At 37.6% G+C, this 18,766-nt stretch overlaps 1 protein-coding gene across 1 annotated transcript in view; it reads right to left on the bottom strand.

Moving 5' to 3' along the window:
- The window catches only part of CFAP95 (cilia and flagella associated protein 95), a 96,571-nt gene that overhangs the window by 8,213 nt on the left and 69,592 nt on the right, over window positions 1-18,766 (bottom strand). Inside the window, exon 5 of the mRNA XM_068974685.1 lies at window positions 13,665-13,722. Coding sequence (XP_068830786.1) covers window positions 13,665-13,722 — 58 coding nt within the window. The remainder of the gene's footprint in view (window positions 1-13,664; window positions 13,723-18,766) is intronic.

The raw sequence follows: 18,766 nt of genomic DNA, 5'->3' as shown, positions 1-18,766 counted from the left end.
CACTGAATAGTCTGAGTCTTCTGGATACACAAGGGTAACAGAATTCGTCTGAAGTGTGGAATTGGGTGGGCAACAGAGCACAGCAGCTTAAGCAGAGCTGTACTAGAGGAGACATTTCACAGGAAGAATTTAGAGGATGTACCAGCCTAACTGGGGATAAAGAATCAAAGATGCTCATACCTTCAAATCTGGATGACTGGGAGAGTTCTAACACCATTAAAAAGAATTAAAAAAACACGGAGATGAGGAGGACTTGTTTAAGGGGGCAAATGATGAGTCACTTCTCAGACATTTTTAATTAGGGATGATATCAGTACAAAATGCTTATTTGAAAGGTAATTCTGTTGGACAGATGTCCTAGAGAGAAGTCAGTGCCCTATGCACAGCAGTGCTAATTGATTGGGTAAAATAGTGATAAAGAATATCACTAGGACCAAGGATTATATTTGAATATGGACTCTGGCTTTCATAATTATCCTCTATCAATTTTCTATGAGGCTGAAAACTTTACCATGGCTATGTGTCTGTTATTAAGAAGTGCACGTTGAATTATTTATAGGTAAAGAGGCACAAAGTTTCCAATCTACTCTCAAATGGTAAATAATTGGTGACTCTAGGTAAAGATTATATGGGAGCTCCTTGCACTGGTCTTATAAACTTCCTGTAAGTTTGAAATTATATAAAAATAAGTTACCCCTCAAAAGTCATGGTTACAGAGCCGTGGGAGTGGATTAATTTTCTGAGATTATGTAAAATGAGAGGAGCAGGGTTCTGGGACCCAATTCTTGGGAATACTTACGGCTGGCTTCAGAAAGAAGCCATGAAAGACAGAGACAAAAAAGCCATGGAGAGAGCATTGCAAAGCCATAGATGCTGAGGAAAGGCAGGGCGCAAAGAATGTAGTGGGAGCCAATGACTACTCACTTCCAAAGAGGCATCATAGAGGTCACGACCTGATAAAACACAACCAACTGTAAGAATCAATCTCTTGTCATCTTTGAGTGTGCTGTTTCAGAGAATGGTTGGGGAAACTGAAACATCCTGACAGAAGATGGGAAAAAAGTGTCAGAGAAAGGAACACAGAGGGCAAACAGGCCCTGTAGCGACAGGAACTACTAAGGACCCAGCAAGAGAATCACTGCACAGAAAATCTGCGTTAAGGCTAATAAAGTTTTCTTTTTCCTTTCCTTCTCTTTTTCTTCCTTCTTCTTTTTAACAGATAATAGAAAAACAGGATAGGATATTACAGAAGGGTCCTCTTGAGTGCCCAGTCAACCTTCCCTCATGGCGAAAGACAAATAAGACATGGTTTTACCACTTACATCAGTAAAATGTATCAGTAAGTGATGGGTATCCAATTCTTAGAGTCCCATCCCTTTCCCACCTGATTCCCATAACCTCTAAGCATCATTTATCTTACAAACCATTTTTTCAGGATAAAATGACATTGCTGTTTCTTAGTCAACCATATACCCAGTCCTTACCCATTTCTGTGGTTTCACTTATTCTTATTTGATTTCATCCTGTTTTTTTAGGACTTTTATTTTTCATAGTTTTATTTCTCAAGGTCATTTTCAGTTTTAGGCCTGCCTTCTGGAATATCAATAACTCTACCTAATTTAATATCACTAGATAATTTGAGGGCAGTCTCAGTTCCTTCATCTAGAGAGCTCATCCATAAAAATACATAAAGGGTTATGTTTCCTGCCCAAATCAGTCACTGCAAACTAACCTTGTGTCCACCATTACAGATAGCTATTAGCCACCTGGCATTTATACAGCAAAGATCATTCTTCCCTAGCATGCCTTTAAGCATCCTCTTTTGGTGTACTGCATTTACTCGTTAAAATGTATGGAGGCAACAAGCTTATTTATCCAAATGTCACACTGGATGGAATTAAAAGAGATATTACAGTAGACTGCTGTGATATTTTGTTTAATTTCAGTATATATCACATATAAAATTCTTCCCTACTTACATGCACTTGACTGAAGACCTGTCTTCCCCTAATAAGGCTGTCTTCTAAATATACACACAGAGTGATGTGGGAAGAAAAGAACAATTCCCCTACGGCCAAAATTACTTTACTGACTCTGGGAATCACAGGGCATAGACATTTTAGACAGATTCCTTTGTTCATTTCCCTACATTACTTTTAAATTGATTTCATTTCTATTGGATATTTTTTCCTCAATGATTGAATAAGAGTAACTGGCAAATGCAGCTGTAAAGAACATGCAAATAGTTGGAAATATTTTTATTATCTATTTAAGAAACCTTTAGTATATCTTTTTGTTTGGTAAAATTTTACAAAGGAGAAACATTTGTAACAAATAAAGCTATTCAACTAAAGAAAAATAGTCATGGGAAGTTCAAGGAAGTATAGACTGTGAATATAAGTATAAACATCTATATCATTAATGAGTTAGGGTTAGAGTCATCCCAAAGAAAAATATGGAGGTCTATATGAATAGTCACATCAAAAAATAACCAGACTTTTCAGTGCAGTTCGGTCGCTCAGTTGTGTCCAACTCTTTGTGACCCCATGGACTGCAGCATGCCAGGCTTCCCTGTCCATCACCAACTCCTGGAGTTTAACCAAACTCATGTCCGTTGAGTCGGTGATGCCATCCAACCATCTCATCCTCTGTCATCCCCTTCTCCTCCCACCTTCAATCCTTCCCAGCATCAGGGTCTTTTCTAATGAGTCAGTTCTTTGCATCAAGTGGCCAAAGTTTTGGAGTTTCAGCTTCAGCATCAGTTCTTCCAATGAATATTCAGGACTGATTTCTTTTAGGATTGAATGGTTGGATCTCCTTGCAATCTAAGGGACTCTCAAGAGTCTTCTCCAACATCACAGTTCAAAACCATCGATTCTTTTAATTTTATGGCTGCAGTCACCATCTGCAGTGATTTTGGAGCCCAAAAACTAAAGTATGTCATTGATTCCATTTTTTCCACATCTATTTGCCATGAAGTGATGGGACCAGATGCCATGATCTTAGTTTTCTGAATGTTGAGATAGAGAGGATAGATATGATAAATAGATTATCTATATATCTTATCTATCTCTCCATCTCATCTATGTGTCTATCCATCTCTATATCTAAATAAAGATCAGTGAGAGAGGCTGGGGAAGCCTATATGAGCAACTGCCAAATGATCCTAGGTTAAAGCTTGTCATTGTTGCTCAGTCGCAATCGTGTCCACCTCTTTTCGACCACATGGACAACAGCATGCCAGACTTCCCTGTCCTTGACTACTTCCTGGAGTTTGCTCAAACTCATGTCCATTGGGTCAGTGATGCCATCTAACCATCTCATCTTCTGTAGCCCTCTTTTCCTTTTGCTTTCAATCTTTCCCAGCATCAGAGTCTTTTCCAATTAGTCAGCTCATCACATCAGGTGGCCAAAATATTGGAGCTTCACTTTTCAGCATCAGTCTTTCCAATTCAGGGTTGATTTCCTTAAGGGTTGGTTGACTGGTTTGATCTCCTTGCAGTCCAAGGGGCTCTCAAGAGTGTTCTCCAACACCCCAATTAGAAAGCATCAATTCTTAGGCCCTCAGACTTCTTAATAGCCCAACTCTCACATCCATGCATGACTACAGAAAAACAATAGCTTTGACTATATGGACTTTTGTCAGCAAAGTAATGTCTCTGCTTTGTAATAGGTAGTCTGGTGGTGGTGGTTTAGTCACTAAGTCGTGTCCAACTCCTGCAACCCCATGGATTGTAGCCTGCCAGGCTCCTCTGTCCATGGTATTCTACAGGCAACAGTACTGAAGTGGGTTGCCATTTCCTTCTCCAGGGGATCTTCCTGACCCAGGAATTGAATCCAGGTCTCCTGCATTGCAGGAAGAGTCTTTACCAACTGAGCTACAAGGGAAGATTTTTGTCAAAACTTTCCTTCCAAGGAGCAAGTGTCCTTTAATTTCATGAGTGATTTTGGAACCCAGGAAAATAAAATATTTCACTTTCCCCCCATCTATTTGGCTTCCCAGGTAGCCCAGTTGGTAAAGAATCCACCTGTCAATGCAGAGTATGTAAGAGACACGGGTTCAATCCTTGGGTCAGAAAGATCCCCTAGAGTAGGAAACAGCAGTCCAGCATTCTTTCCTGGGAAATCCCATGGACAGAGGAGCCTGGAGGGCTACAGTCCATGGGGTTACAGAGTCAGACATGACTCAACACACACATATTTGCCATGAAGTGATGGGGCCAGATGCCATAATCTTAGTTTTTTTGAATGCTGAATTTTAAGCCAGCTTTTTCACTCTCTTCTTTCAACCTCATCAAGAAGCTCTTGTTAGTTCCTCTTCACTTTCTGCCATTAGAGTGGTATCATCTGCATACCTGAGGTTATTGATATTTTTCCCAGCAATGGTGATTCCAACTTGTGATTCATCCAGCTTGCTATTTCACATGATGTACTCTGCATAGAAGTTAAATAAGCAGGGTTACAAAATACACAGCCTTAATATACTCCTTCCCCAATTTTGAACCAGTCCATTGTTCCCTGTCTGGTTCTAACTGTTGCTTCTTAACCTGTATACAGGTTTCTCAGGAGACAGGTAAGGTGATCTGGTATTCCCATCTCTTTAAGAATTTTCCACAGTTTGTTGTGATTCACACAGTCAAAGCCTTTATAGCATAGTCAGTGAAGCAAAAGTAGATGTTTTCCTGGAATTCTCTTGCTTTTTCTATGAGCCAATGAATGTTGGAAATTTGATCTCTGGCTCCTTTGCCTTTTCTAAATACAGATTGTATTGTTTTCCTCTATTTATCTGCATTGTTCACTTAAGAAGGCTTTCTTATCTCTCTTTGCTACTCTATGGAACTCTGCATTCAGTTGCATATATCTTTTCCTTTCTTTCTTGCCTTTCAGCTCTCTTCTTTTCTCAGCTATTTAGAAAGCCTCCTCAGACAACCACTTTACCTTCATGCATTTCTTTTTCTTTGGGATGATTTTGGTCACAGCCTCCTGTACAATGTTAAAAACCTCTGTCCATAGTTCTTCAGGCACTCTGTCTACCAGATCTAATCCCTTGAATCTATTCTTCACCTCCACTGTATAGTCATAGGGGACTTGATTTAGGTCATACCCAAATGGCCTAGTGATTTTCCCTACTTTCTTCAATTTAAGCCTGAATTTTGCAATAAGAAGCTCATGATCTGAGCCATAGTCAGCTCCAAGTTTTGTTTTTGCTGATTTATAGAGTTTCTCCATCTTTGACTGCAATGAATATAATCAGTCTAATTTGAGTGTTGACCATCTGGTGATGTCCATATGTAGAGTCATTTCTTGTGTCATTGGAAGAGGGTGCTTTTGCTATGACCAGTGTTGTCTCTTGACAAAACTCTGTTTGCCTTTGTCCTGCTTCTTTTGTACCTTAAGACCAAACTTGCCTGTTATTGCAGGTATCTGGACTTCCTACTTTTGCATTCCACTTCCCTATGATGAAAAGGACATCTCTTTTTGGCATTAGTTCTAGAATATCTTATAGCTCTTCATAGAACCATTCAACTTTACCTTCTGTGGCATTTGTAGTTGGGGCATAGACTTGGATTATTACTGTAATGTTGAATGGTTTGTCTTGGAAATGAACTGAGATCATTCTGTCATTTTCTGGATTGTACCCAAGAACTACATTTCAGACTCTTTTGTTGACTTTGAGGGCTACTTCATTTCTTCTAAAGGACTCTTTCCCATAGTGGTAGATATAATGGTCATCTGAATTAAATTCACCCATTCCTGTCCATTTTAGGAAATGTGGTCTCTTAGAACTGGGAGAATGCCATGGGACTCAGATTCAGAATGATTTGCCTATGAGCTACAAAATCATGGCCATATGTACATGTTTCAGGTCAGCACACATATGTACAACACATATTGAGATCTTTCAGGTATGAATATACATCAAGGAAAGCCACCATCTCCTTCTGAACCCAAGTAAGAGAAGGCTGTTTCTGTGGTTAACTATAAGCAGGATTTTGAAACACCTTGACGTCAATCAAAAAATACTAGTACAATCATGTGACCTCTCTTCCTTCTTCTCCAATTCCACTCCCTCACCACTACACCTCTTTTGCAGAATGTAAACTTCTCTCTCATTTCATTTCAGTCAATAGTACATAATAAGATAAACAAGAGTATTCAGCAAATGGCCATGATTATTCTCTTAGTAGACAGAACCTTAACAGAAGAAAAAAGAAAAAATTAAATAGTGGATATATTAAGATGTAGTACAAAGTGAAGTAGTACTAAAATAAAAATCATGAAGACACATTATGGACTCTGAAACATTACCTAATTAAAGTTCAACCTTAATTTTTTGGATGAAAGCTTGGCAAAACTACAGTCTGTTCTAGACTACAAGGCTTACACATGATTATTCAATGTGACCAGATTTACAATGAACAAATCTTCATGCTATTACATTTTTAAAACAATAATAATAACAACAAAAGAACAAGAAAAAAATAAAAAGACTATCTACACTGGAATTATGGAAGATCACAGGGAGACAGAATGGAGCAAAGATACAAAGAGAAGGACTTAAAAAGAAGTGGTAATGAAAGCTAATTTAGTTCAGACAGGTAATGATTCCTACAGAAACCCCAACCTGTTCTAGATTCACTTTCTGACCCAGCTATTGGTGATTTTCGGTAAGTCACTCTTTACCTTATCTTCTTTTTAAAGCCCCTGTTAGACATCCCTTCCTGGGAAGCAGGAAACTAAGGGTAATTCCAGCCTATAAGGAGTTTATTTCATGTTTCTGAGCCTAATCGAACAATAAAAGGCTCTTGATGGTGCTCAAGGTGATTCCTAGCTGAGGTGAATCTTGGTTTGGGATGATATCTAAAGTGTTTATAAATCAATACACACCAAGCAGTATGGGCAAGTTTTAGATCCCCCTATCAGGCAGGTGTTAAGCTACCAGAAAGAAAATCCAGGCTCGGCCCACTCAGCCATGAGGCACAGAAAGCCCAGTGTCTAAGGCCCATAGTATTTTAAAGTTCCCACAAAAGTGTTTTAATTTATTTTCAAATCAGAATTTTCAAAGTGACTATAACAATAATATGAATGTACTTGGTGCCACTAAATGGTAAACTAAAAAAAGGTTAAAATGATACTTTTATATTCTATATATATTTTACCGGAATGAAAAATGCAAATGCCATTTCAAAAAACTAACACTATTAAATGATAGAAACTCATATTGAAGCCAGGAAATGATGCCAGTAATTTAATACCCATAAACATCTCAAGGCAGTAAACAATGGCAGCTATTATACAGAAAATTTTGCTTAAAATAGAGTACCAAAGTCCAAAAGTATTTCTCAGCAAAAAATGAGTGTTGTATGATTTAGTTTTATGTAATAACACCCACTGGACTTCCCTAGTGGCTCAGCAGTAAAGAATCTGCCTGCAATGCAGGAGACGCAGGTTCAGTTCCTGGGTCAGGAAGATCCCCTAGAGAAGGAAATGGCAATTCACTCCAGTATTCTTCCTGGGAAATCCCGTGGCCAGAGAAGCCTGGCAGACTACAGTCCATGGGATCACAAAAGAGTTGGATATGACTTAGCGTCTAAACAATGACAAAAATAACACCCATAGTATACTGACAATTTCAGGAGGGTTAACAATAACATGATCACATAACATGGCTTTAAAATACAATAATATAATCACAAATAGTCAAAAATAGGCAAGCAGGCAAAACAGTATAAAAATATAAAAGAAAAAGATAGGTAATCTTTACAAAATACCAATGAGAAATGCAGCCTAAAAATACATCTCTTCAATAAGCCTTTAAATTAACAAAAATGAATATAATCCAACCTGGATTATATTTGCCTTTACGGCAATACAGTTGTAAAATAAATTAATTTTTTTTTTCTTTCAGTGGAAGAAGGAGCCCATGAAAGTCCTTAGGGCCCAGGTAAGTCATAATGCACCCCTGGGTCCTGGGAGTCCAGAATCCTGGGCTACTGAGGCAGCAGGGTTCTGGAGAACACAGTTCAGTTCAGTTCAGTTCAGTCGCTCAGTCGTGTCCTACTCTTTGCGACCTCATGAATCGCAGCACGCCGGCCTCCCTGTCCATCACCATCTCCCGGAGTTCACTCAGACTCACGTCCATCGAGTCCGTGATGCCATCCAGCCATCTCATCCTTGGTCGTCCCCTTCTCCTCCTGCCTCCAATCCCTCCCAGCATCAGAGTCTTTTCCAATGAGTCAACTCTTCGCATAAGGTGGCCAAAGTACTGGAGCTTCAGCTTTAGCTTCATTCCTTCCAAAGAAATCCCAGGGCCAATCTCCTTCAGAATGGACTGGTTGGATCTCCTTGCAGTCCAAGGGACTCTCAAGAGTCTTCTCCAACACCACAGTTCAAAAGCATCATTTCTCCGCGCTCAGCCTTCTTCACAGTCCAACTCTCACATCCATACATGACCACAGGAAAAACCATAGCCTTGACTAGACGGACCTTAGTCGACAAATGTCTCTGCTTTTGAGCATGCTACCTAGGTTGGTCATAACTTTTCTTCCAAGGAGTAAGCGTCTTTTAATTTCATGGCTGCAGTCACCATCTGCAGTGATTTTGGAGCCCCACAAAATAAAGTGTGACACTGTTTCCACTGTTTCCCCAGAACACAAGTCCACAGCAAATTTCTAAACAGCACAGAAATATCAATATTTTAACAATGCTGTATCTGTACCAGGGCATAGAATCCCGGTGACAGGATAAGTCAATCCTACCATTGTTGGGAATATTTTAAACAGATACAGCCTCTTTCTTACCTACTGGCCAACACTGCTTAGGTTCCTTGTAATCAATTTGGAATGCATGCCAGCTTTAATACATAGCTCTAAAAGTTCCTCAGTTTTTTATCTCTGAAAGAACTGAGATATGCAACATTTTCTGGCTTAAAGCTACACATATGCCTGGAAAGATAATTCAATAGACAGCTCTATTTAGAAAAAAGGATGGTAATTCACACAGTAAAGACCAATCTTCTTCTTCTAAGTCACTTCAGTTTTGTCCGACTCTGTGACCCCATAGATGGCAGCCCACCAGGCTCCCCCGTCCAATCAGATGTACTCAAATGGCAGCTGCAGGGCTGAGAGGAGCCATGAATCTCCAAAATGCTCCCACCGAGGGACTGGTCATTTGACTCAGTCTTTGGTCTTATCTTTCTTTCCTACTATCTTGTAGGCTGACATCAACACTCATATTTAGAATCTAGCCAACACTCTCACTTACCATTTTTTCACCTTCTCAAGTCAATGGCTTAGTTTCCATTATAACCTCATTCCCATGACCACATCTTGGGATCTATCATTCCCCCAAATTGTTCTAAATCAGAAATATCAATAAATTCCAGTACATCCCCTTCACTCACTACCTCTAATTCTTTTAGCTCTCTCACTCCTTCACTATTGCCATGCTTGTTCTTTTTTTAATTCCCCAGACGCCTCAACTTCCTGAGTTTGCTAGTCCATGCCTGAAATAATTATTTTCCTTACTAATCCTGCGTGTGTTCAGTTGACTCTCCACCATTACCCTCTCCTCACTTGTCCTTTGTCTAAAAGATTCATGTACCCTACAAACATCCAGTCTTAGACCAATCTTCTGATGTAATATCTCTGTGACTTTTCCTTTATTTTGGTTCTTTGGGAGAAGGATAGGGAAGATTTTAAGAGAAGGTATCTTTCATTGAAATTAAAAACCCCCTTTAGGAAGTGGAATTCTGAAGAAGTAACTTGCAATTCTCTTTCATTTCTCTCCTTAGAAATAATTTCATAGCTTCCTAATATTTTGGATTTATTCATTCATATGGGGAGATAATTTGCATTCCCTTAAGACTTCTTATAATTCTATCCTACTTTATGCAAATATGAATTAAACAAATGTAAGAGACCACAATATAAAAATTTATAAAGCCTCAATTCATGCACAAAATTTCAGATAATACAAATCAAAATATTTTAAGATTTCTTCAGAAACTGCATAATTGCAAAAGTGATAGGCTGAGTGAATGGTGAATTGTATTTATGCAAAGGCCACATGGTAAGGTCTCTAGCAAGTAAAAAATATTCTCTTTATTTTGTCAGTATTTTACGAATCATACTTTTTTATGTGAATGGTATCTTCTGAGTTCAGTCACTATTCTGCTATTACTTAACCATTCACTGTCATTACAATTTAAAATAGTTTTTATACTCTATAACAATGTAATGCAAGCATTATTAAATGGGAGTGCTAGAAGCAGTACTGAAAAAATGCCTCAAAGTCAATTACTTTGACAAGAAACTTAGAAGTAAATGAACAAAACTATAAATAAAGCCAAACAACTGCCATCACATGCTGCAAGCTGTGCTGTTAACGTGGAAAAAAGCAACATGAGAAATACTAGACATAATGCTGAAAAAATTAAAACCACAAATACATAACACAGTGGCTGCTAAAGAGTTATCCACCCAAAAAATACATCCCACATTCTTTATATTTATGCTTATGGGAAAATTAGTCCTTTGAATTTTGTGAGTTTTTAATTATGTGTCTTGTAACTCCTTTTTTTAGAGATGGGGCCAAATCCCATGCAAACAAGGAAATGAGCCTGAAATTCATTTTTAAATAATATATGTTTCCTTGTGGTTCTGATTATAAACCACCATGCTTGCTACACTGAAAAATACTGAAAAGTATAATGATGAAGGAAATCACCTAGAATTTCACCATTCACTAGCCAACTTTTCTAGCATTTAACAGTTTCTTCAGGCTTTTTTCCTCCATAAAAAGTATGGAGGAAAAATACGCATACAATTTTGTATCTTAATGATTTTTCTTGTCCTTAAATAAGAAGATTTATCAAGACACTAAGAACTATCCATGGACTTTCAAAAGTGTGGAATATATAAATACATAAAATATCTCATTATATGATTACAACCTATTTAATTAGTACTGTCAGAAAGGAAAACAAAACTTTCCTTTACACTTATAGATTCTTCTGATTAGTCTAAGAATTAAACGGACATAAGACAGATTAGCCAGAAAAAGTCTAATTTAATTTCATACATACAGGAACCTGACATACATGAGAAGGTTCAAAGACAGAAAGATAACATGAGGTATACATGTCATCCTGAGCTAAGGAACGGGACAGAGGCCTGGGGCTTCCAAGAATAGGAATTGTCTTATTTCAAGACAATAAGAGCTGATGTTTGGCAGTTAGACATTTGCCCTGCAATATAGATGCAGCTACTTAGCTAAAATTTATCTCCAGTAATAACTTATTTTTCCCCTGAAAAAAATTCCCAATTTAAACTCTTCTAGGTAGTTAAAGGAGGAGAGTAGGTTATCTTAACCCACAGGGTCTTTGGCTCAAAAAAATCCTCATGCAGGAGTGATACATTTTTCGGAGACTCATTCTGAATCCCTAGAGTACTGTACCCAATTCTAAAACATTGGGTAATTTCCAAGTTTGCCATAATAAATAATTCAGTGATGAATATCATTGGATATAAACTTTATCCCTGGATTGAATTATTTTTCTTGGGGAAATCCTTAGAATTATTAGATCAAATAGTATATCAATTCATATTGCAAAATTCCTTTCCAGAAAGACAAGCAATTTACAATATGTCTGGTAATAGAAAACAAAAGTAGCCATCTCACCCCAATGTCATTCAACAGAGTATTATTATTTTTAAAAATATCATTGAAACATGTATAATATCATATAAGAAATGAATCACCAGTCTAGAGTCGATGCAGGATACAGGATGCTTAGGGCTGGTGCACTGGGATGACCCAGAGAGATGGTATGGGGAGGGAGGTGGGAGGGGGGTTCAGGATTGGGAACACGTGTACACCCGTGGCAGATTCATGTTGATGTATGGCAAAACCAATACAATATTGTAAAGTAAAAAAATAAAAAATCACCAATTTTACTAGCAAAAAATGTACTGTTTTAATTCAAACATTCTGTTATTTGTAGACTGGGATTTGCCCTGTATTTGTCAGTTAACTAATAATAATTATTTCCTAATTTGTGAATTGTCTTTATATGCCCTTGGCTCATTTCCCTATGGTTTTAACAGTTTTCCTGCCAATAAATCTGAATTCTTTATGTATTAAGCATATTAATCCATAAGCCATATTTGCTTTTCTAACAGCTTAATTTCTATTTTTTAATAAGCAAAAATAAATAATATTATAACATTAGTAGTATCAGGAATCTTTTATTTCCATAAATGGTTATGCCACTGTTTCAAAAAACTTTTGATTATTCTCATCTGTTTATACTCTCAAATAACTTTCAGAATCTTAGAGTTCTCAGATAGTAAACAAAGTCCATTGGGATTTTTTAATGTAATTATATTAAATTAATAAATTTAACTTATAATTAATTTAGTTTTCCAGTCCCCTAAACAGTAGTTATTCCCTTGTACTTGAGATTTCTGTTTCAGTTACCTTTGGTGTGTATAACAGTTTATTATTATTTTCTTGCAATCTCTTGTGGTTTGTAGTCAAATGACAACTGAAGCTTCAGTCTATGCCCACTAGGCTGGATGTCCAAGATGGTTTCATTGTTCATTAGTTAAGCTCATCATTATCCCTCCTCATGGCCTTTCCCTTCAGCAGAGTAGCCTAGATTTCCTAGCCTCGGTGGCTCAGGGCTCCAGGAATTGGAAGCAGTCTTATTAAAGCTAGCCTAGATTTGGCATAGGGTTACTTTTGTCATGTTCTATTGATCAAATCTGTCACCTGACAACCGTGATTCAAAAGATGGAAGAACGTTTAACTCTTGGTGGGTAAGTAGCCTGTCTACCATCTTTGGAGAGGAGCTCCCACATTTTCTTTATTGATCTTTATCTGAGAATTTTCTTCATAAAAGTACTTAAAATTTGTGTTGCTATAGCAATTTGTATGTTTTTTTCTTTTATGGCTTGCTTCCTAAGCAGTTATTGCTAATATGAAGGAAAGATATTATCTTTGACATATTTATTTTATATTCAATCACCTTACTAAGTGGTCTAAACTGATTCTAATTACTTATTATTTTAACATCCTGGTTCTCCTGAGAAGAAATCATACTATCTGAAAATAAAGATTTTTTTCTCCTCTTTTTCAGTAGCTAAGTCTCTTATCTATTGCACCAGTTAGGACTTCTAGAACAAGACTAATAGGAAGCAGCCTTGTTTTGCTTTTGTTGTGTAATGTTTTAAGTACAAGTATACTGAAGTTGTGAACTGGACATATTTTATCAGCATACATATTTCCCAGGGCTAAATTAAACCACTTATTTTCATATGCTAATATAATACAAATGAAGAGAAAGGTAGCTTCTTATTCTAGATAAATTGAATTTATGGAGCAGGACAATAAAACAAAGATGAAGAAGGAAGTAACTAATATATTTTAGATACTGCAATATTTTCTCCCTGAAATCTATAAACTTGTTCCCAAAATAAATCATAACCTTAAAATATGCCATTAACTCCCACAAATAGCTAATATCTCTAGATAAATATAAAACATCATAAATCTCAACAATTTGTCCCTTCTTCTCAAGCTTGACTATTTACACTAGATGTAAAGAATCATATTAAGCACAGAAATATTAGAATTTGGCTTTTCAGCTCTCTTATACTCACAAGTGGCTGATATTCATATGGTGGAGCATATTCTTCAGCATGTGTTGTCAATGTACACCTAAGAAAGATAAGTCAATACCTGGGAAAAGAATTACTCCAAAAGAAAAATATCTTAGTTTTTTAGTAGTATGTGCTTTAAACAAAATAAAAATATTTCAAGGAAGATTAGCCCTAATAAAAATTTTTAATTTTTTTAAATTCCCAGGCCTGATTTATAGTGTTAACTATCACCAGCAAGGTACCTTCCTTCAGTTACTTCCAATACCACCTACTATTCTTCTGTACTAATGGTATGCTATCAAGTCCCAAAGCTCAGGTGCATTCCAGACAAGGATTCTCTTTTCCACTCACTTTCTGCTTTTCAAACTTTTTGACCCTATACCCCATGTTCTCTGCTAGATGGCAACTGAAAAATAATACACAACCAGGTAGTCTGAGATTACATAGTTTCCCCAACCTCCACTCCATGAAATACATAGAAATGCTGAGTGAAATACATCCTTCTCCCCCAAGTCTACAAACACAGCCTAAGACTCAAAGCTAGAGTTTGAACTGCCTATCAAGGGCAGGAGACATGACCTTGGGTTCACAGAAGGAACAGAGCTAAATTGCTACTTATACAAAGGAGTCTGTAAAGGCTGTACCTCCATATGTGTCCATGCTAAGTGTCCAACTCTTTGTGACCCTATAGACTGTATCCCACCAGAGTTAAACTACTGCTTCCAGTCAAGAGTCTGTAAATGTTGTACCGACATATAAAAGAGACCGAAACAACTCTAGCCATCAGACTAGGGAAACTTGCAAGAAAGTTTCTCTCATCTGGTACTCAGAATAGAGGAAAATTTTTTTCTCCTGTGAGAAATTACTGTCCTGATTCTGCTCCTGGCAATATTATGGGATTAGATGGTCAAAGAAATTCATCTGAGAATTGCAAACCTAAAAATACCAGGAAAAAGGACATTTAAACATTTTAACATATGACTGAGCTGATGGGAGGGTAGAGAACAAGTAGAAGAATTCAAAAATAACTAGGATGTCAACTAAGAATGGTTACTGAGTACAGATGCTAATATTTATCTGGTGGTAACCACCAACTAATTACTGTCAGACTTTCAAGATGTGATTTCCAGAGGCACAACATTAGCATTATCTGGGGACTTGTAAGAAATGCAAATACTTGGATGTCACACCAAGTCCACTGAATTAGAAATTCTAGGAGTAGGCCCCACAATCTTCTTTAACAAGCCCTTTAGGTCAGTGGTCCCCAACCTTTTTGGTAATAGGGACCTACTAGACTGGGAATAGGGGGACATGGTTTGGGGATGATTCAAGCACATTACATTTATCGTGCATTTCATTTTTATTATTATTACATCAGCTCCACTGGAGACCATCAGGCATTAGATCCTGGATGTTGGGGACCCCTGCTCTAGGTGATTCTAAATATATGAGTATTGGCAATGAAAAGAACAAAAATTAGAAGTGTAACTTTCAAACCAACAAATAGGATATTCTTTAATATTTTTAAAGAACAGTCTAATAGAAAGCAGGAAAGGATTAAAAAAAAGTCAAAAATTTTTCTGCTCAGAAGACAAATTATAATCATAAAAAATTAACACCTTGGTAATCACAAAGAAAGTAAAGGAATTAAACCCATCAGTGAAAATATTTTCTCAGACTTAAATTGAAAACCAAGTTGTATTATATAGCCCAACTCTATGGGGTGTTTTTTTGTTTTGGTTTTGGTTTTTGGTTTTCAAGTATAGTTATCTATAATATTATATTAGTTTTAGGTACAGCATAGTGACTCAGTATTCTTATAGATTATACTTCATTAACAGTTTTAACAAAATAATGGCTATAATTCCCTGTGTTGTACAGTCTATACTTGTTGCTTGTTTATTTTATACATAGAGGTTTTGTATATCATACTCCTATCTTCCTCCTCCTCTTTTCCTTCTCCCCATTGGTAACCCACTAGCTTGTTTCTATGGGTCTGTTTCTGCTTTGCTATATACATTTGTTTATTTTTTTACATTACACATATAAGTGATAACATACAGTATGTCTTTTTCTGTCTGACTTTTCTCACTAAGCCTAATATTCTCTAGGTCCACCCATGATGCTGCAAATGGCAGGATGACATTCTTTTTATGGCTGAGTAAAACATACCATTGTATATATATACCATATCTTTATTCATCTGTTGACAGACATTTCGGTTGCTTCCATATCTAGCAAGTGTAAACAGTGTTGCTCTGAACTTTACAGTATATATATCTTTTCAAATTAAGGTTCCTGTTTTTTCTGGAAATAAACTCATGAGTGTAATTGCTGGATCATAAGGTAGTTTTATTTTTAGTTTTTTGAGAAAACTTCATACTGTTTTCCACAGAGTCTGTACCAATTTACATTCCCAAGAGTGTGCAGGGGTTCCATTTTTTCCACATTCTCACCCACGTCTGTTTTTTGTGTTATTTTTTAATGATACCTGTTCTGATAGGTGTAAGGTGATATCTCATTTTTGTTTTGATTCAGTCAGTTCAGTTCAGTTCAGTCACTCAGTCATTTCCGACTCTTTGCAACCCCATGAACTGCAGCACAACAGGCCTCCCTGTATATCACCAACTCCCGGAGTCTACCCAAAACCATGTCCCTCGAGTCGGTGATGCCATCCAACTGTCTCATCCTCTGTCGTCCCCTTCTCCTCCTGTCCTCAATCTTTCCAAGCATCAGGGTCTTTTCAAATGAGTCAGCTCTTCGCATCACGTGGTCAAGGTATTGGAGTTTCAGCTTCAGCATCAGTCCTTTCAAAGAACACCCAGGACTGATCTCCTTTAGGATGGACTGGTTGGATCTCCTTGCAGTCCAAGGGACTCTCAAGAGTCTTCTCCAACACCACAGTTCAAAAGCATCAGTTCTTCGGTTCTCAGCTTTCTTATAGTCCAAATTTCACATCCAAACATGATTACTGGAAAAACCATAGCCTTGACTAGACATACCTTTGTTGGCAAAGTAATGTCTCTGCTTTTTAATATGCTGTCTAGGTTGGTCATAACTTTCCTTCCAAGGAGTAAGCATCTTTTAATTTCATGGCTGCAATCACCATCTGCAGTGATTTTGGAGTCCCCCAAAATAGCCACTGTTTCCACTGTTTCTCCATCTATTTCCCATGAAGTGATGGGACCAGATGCCATAATCTTAGTTTTCTGAATGTTGAGCTTTAAGCCACTTTTTCACTCTCCTCTTTCACTTGCATCAAGAGGCTCTTTAGTTCCTCTTCACTTCGTGCCATAAGGGTGGTGTCATCTGCATATCTGAGGTTATTGATATTTCTCCCAGCAATCTTGATTCCAGCTTATGCTTCCTCCAGCCCAGCATTCCTCATGATGTACTCTGCATAGAAGTTAAATAAGCAGGGTGACAATATACAGCCTTGCCGTACTCCTTTTCCTATTTGGAACCAGTCTATTGTTCCATGTCCAGTTCTAACTGTTACTTCCTGACCTGCATACAGGTTTCTCAAGAGACAGGTCAGGTGGTCTGCTATTCCCATCTCTTTCAGAATTTTCCACAGCTTATTGTGATCCACACAGTCAAAGGCTTTGGCATAGTCAATAAAGCAGAAACAGATATTTTTCTGGAATTCTCTTGCTTTTTCCATGATCCAGCGGATGTTGGCTATTTGATGTCTGGTTCCTCTGCCTTTTCTAAAACCAGCTTGACATTCTGGAAGTTCATGGTTCATGTATTGCTGAAGCCTGGCTTGGAGAATTTTGAGCATTACTTTACTAGCATGTGAGATGAGTGCAATTGTGCGGTAGTTTGAGCATTCTTTGGCATTGCCTTTCTTTGGGATTGGAATGAAAACTGACCTTTTCCCATCCTGTGGCCCCTGCTGAGTTTTCCAAATTTGCTGGCATTTTGAGTGAAGCACTTTCACAGCATCATCTACCAGGATTTGAAATAGCTCAACTGGAATTCCATCACCTCCACTAGCTTTGTTCATAGTGATGCTTCCTCAGGCCTATTGACTTCACATTCCAAGATGTCTGGCTTGAGGTGAGTGATCACACCATCATGATTATCTGGGTCATGAAGATCTTTTTTGGACAGCTCTTCTGTGTATTCTTGCCACCTCTTCTTAATATCTTCTGCTTCTGTTAGGTCCATACCTTTTCTGTCCTTTATTGAGCCCATCTTTGCATGACATTTCATTTGCATGACATTTCATTTGCATGACATTTCATTCCCTTGGTATCTCTAATTTTCTTGAAGAGATCTCTAGACTTTCCCATTCTATTGTTTTTCTCTATTTCTTTACATTGATCACTGAGGAAGGCTTTCTTATCTCTCCTTGCTATTCTTTGGAACTCTGCATTCAAATGGGTATATTTTTCCTTTTCTCCTTTGCTTTTCACTTTCTTTCTTTTCACAGATATTTGTAAGGCCTCCTCAGACAGCCATTTTGCTTTTTTGCATTTCTTTTCCATGGGGATGGTCTTGACCTGTCTCCTGTACAATGTCACATACCTCCATCCACAGTTCATCAGACACTCTGTCTATCAGATCTAGTCCCTTAAATCTATTTCTCACTTCCATTGTATAGTCATAAGGATTTGCTTTAGGTCATACCTGAATTGGTCTAGTGGTTTTCTCCACTTTCTTCAATTTCAGTCTGAATTTGGCAATAAGGAGTTCATGATCTGAGCCACAGTCAGCTCCTGGTCTTGTTTTTGCTGACTGTATAGAGCTTCTCCATCTTTGGCTACAAAGAATATAATCAATCTGATTTCGGTGTTGACTATCTGGTGATGTCCATGTGTAGAGTCTTCTCTTGTGTTGTTGGAAGAGGGTGTTTGCTATGACCAGTGTGTTCTCTTAGCAGAACTCTATTAGCCTCTGCCCTGCTTCATTCTGTACTCCAAGGCCAAATTTGCCTGTTACTCCAGGTGTTTCTTGACTTCCTACTTTTGCATTCCAGTCCCCTATAATGAAAAGGACATCTCTTTTGGGTGTTAATTCTAAAAGGTCTTGTAGGTCTTCATAGAACCATTCAACTTCAGCTTCTTCCGCGTTACTGGTTGAGGCATAGACTTGGA

Source organism: Capricornis sumatraensis, chromosome 6 (assembly GCF_032405125.1).
Source record: "Capricornis sumatraensis isolate serow.1 chromosome 6, serow.2, whole genome shotgun sequence".
Classification (NCBI taxonomy): Eukaryota; Metazoa; Chordata; class Mammalia; order Artiodactyla; family Bovidae; genus Capricornis; species Capricornis sumatraensis.
This window is presented reverse-complemented; position numbering and strand designations above follow the sequence as displayed.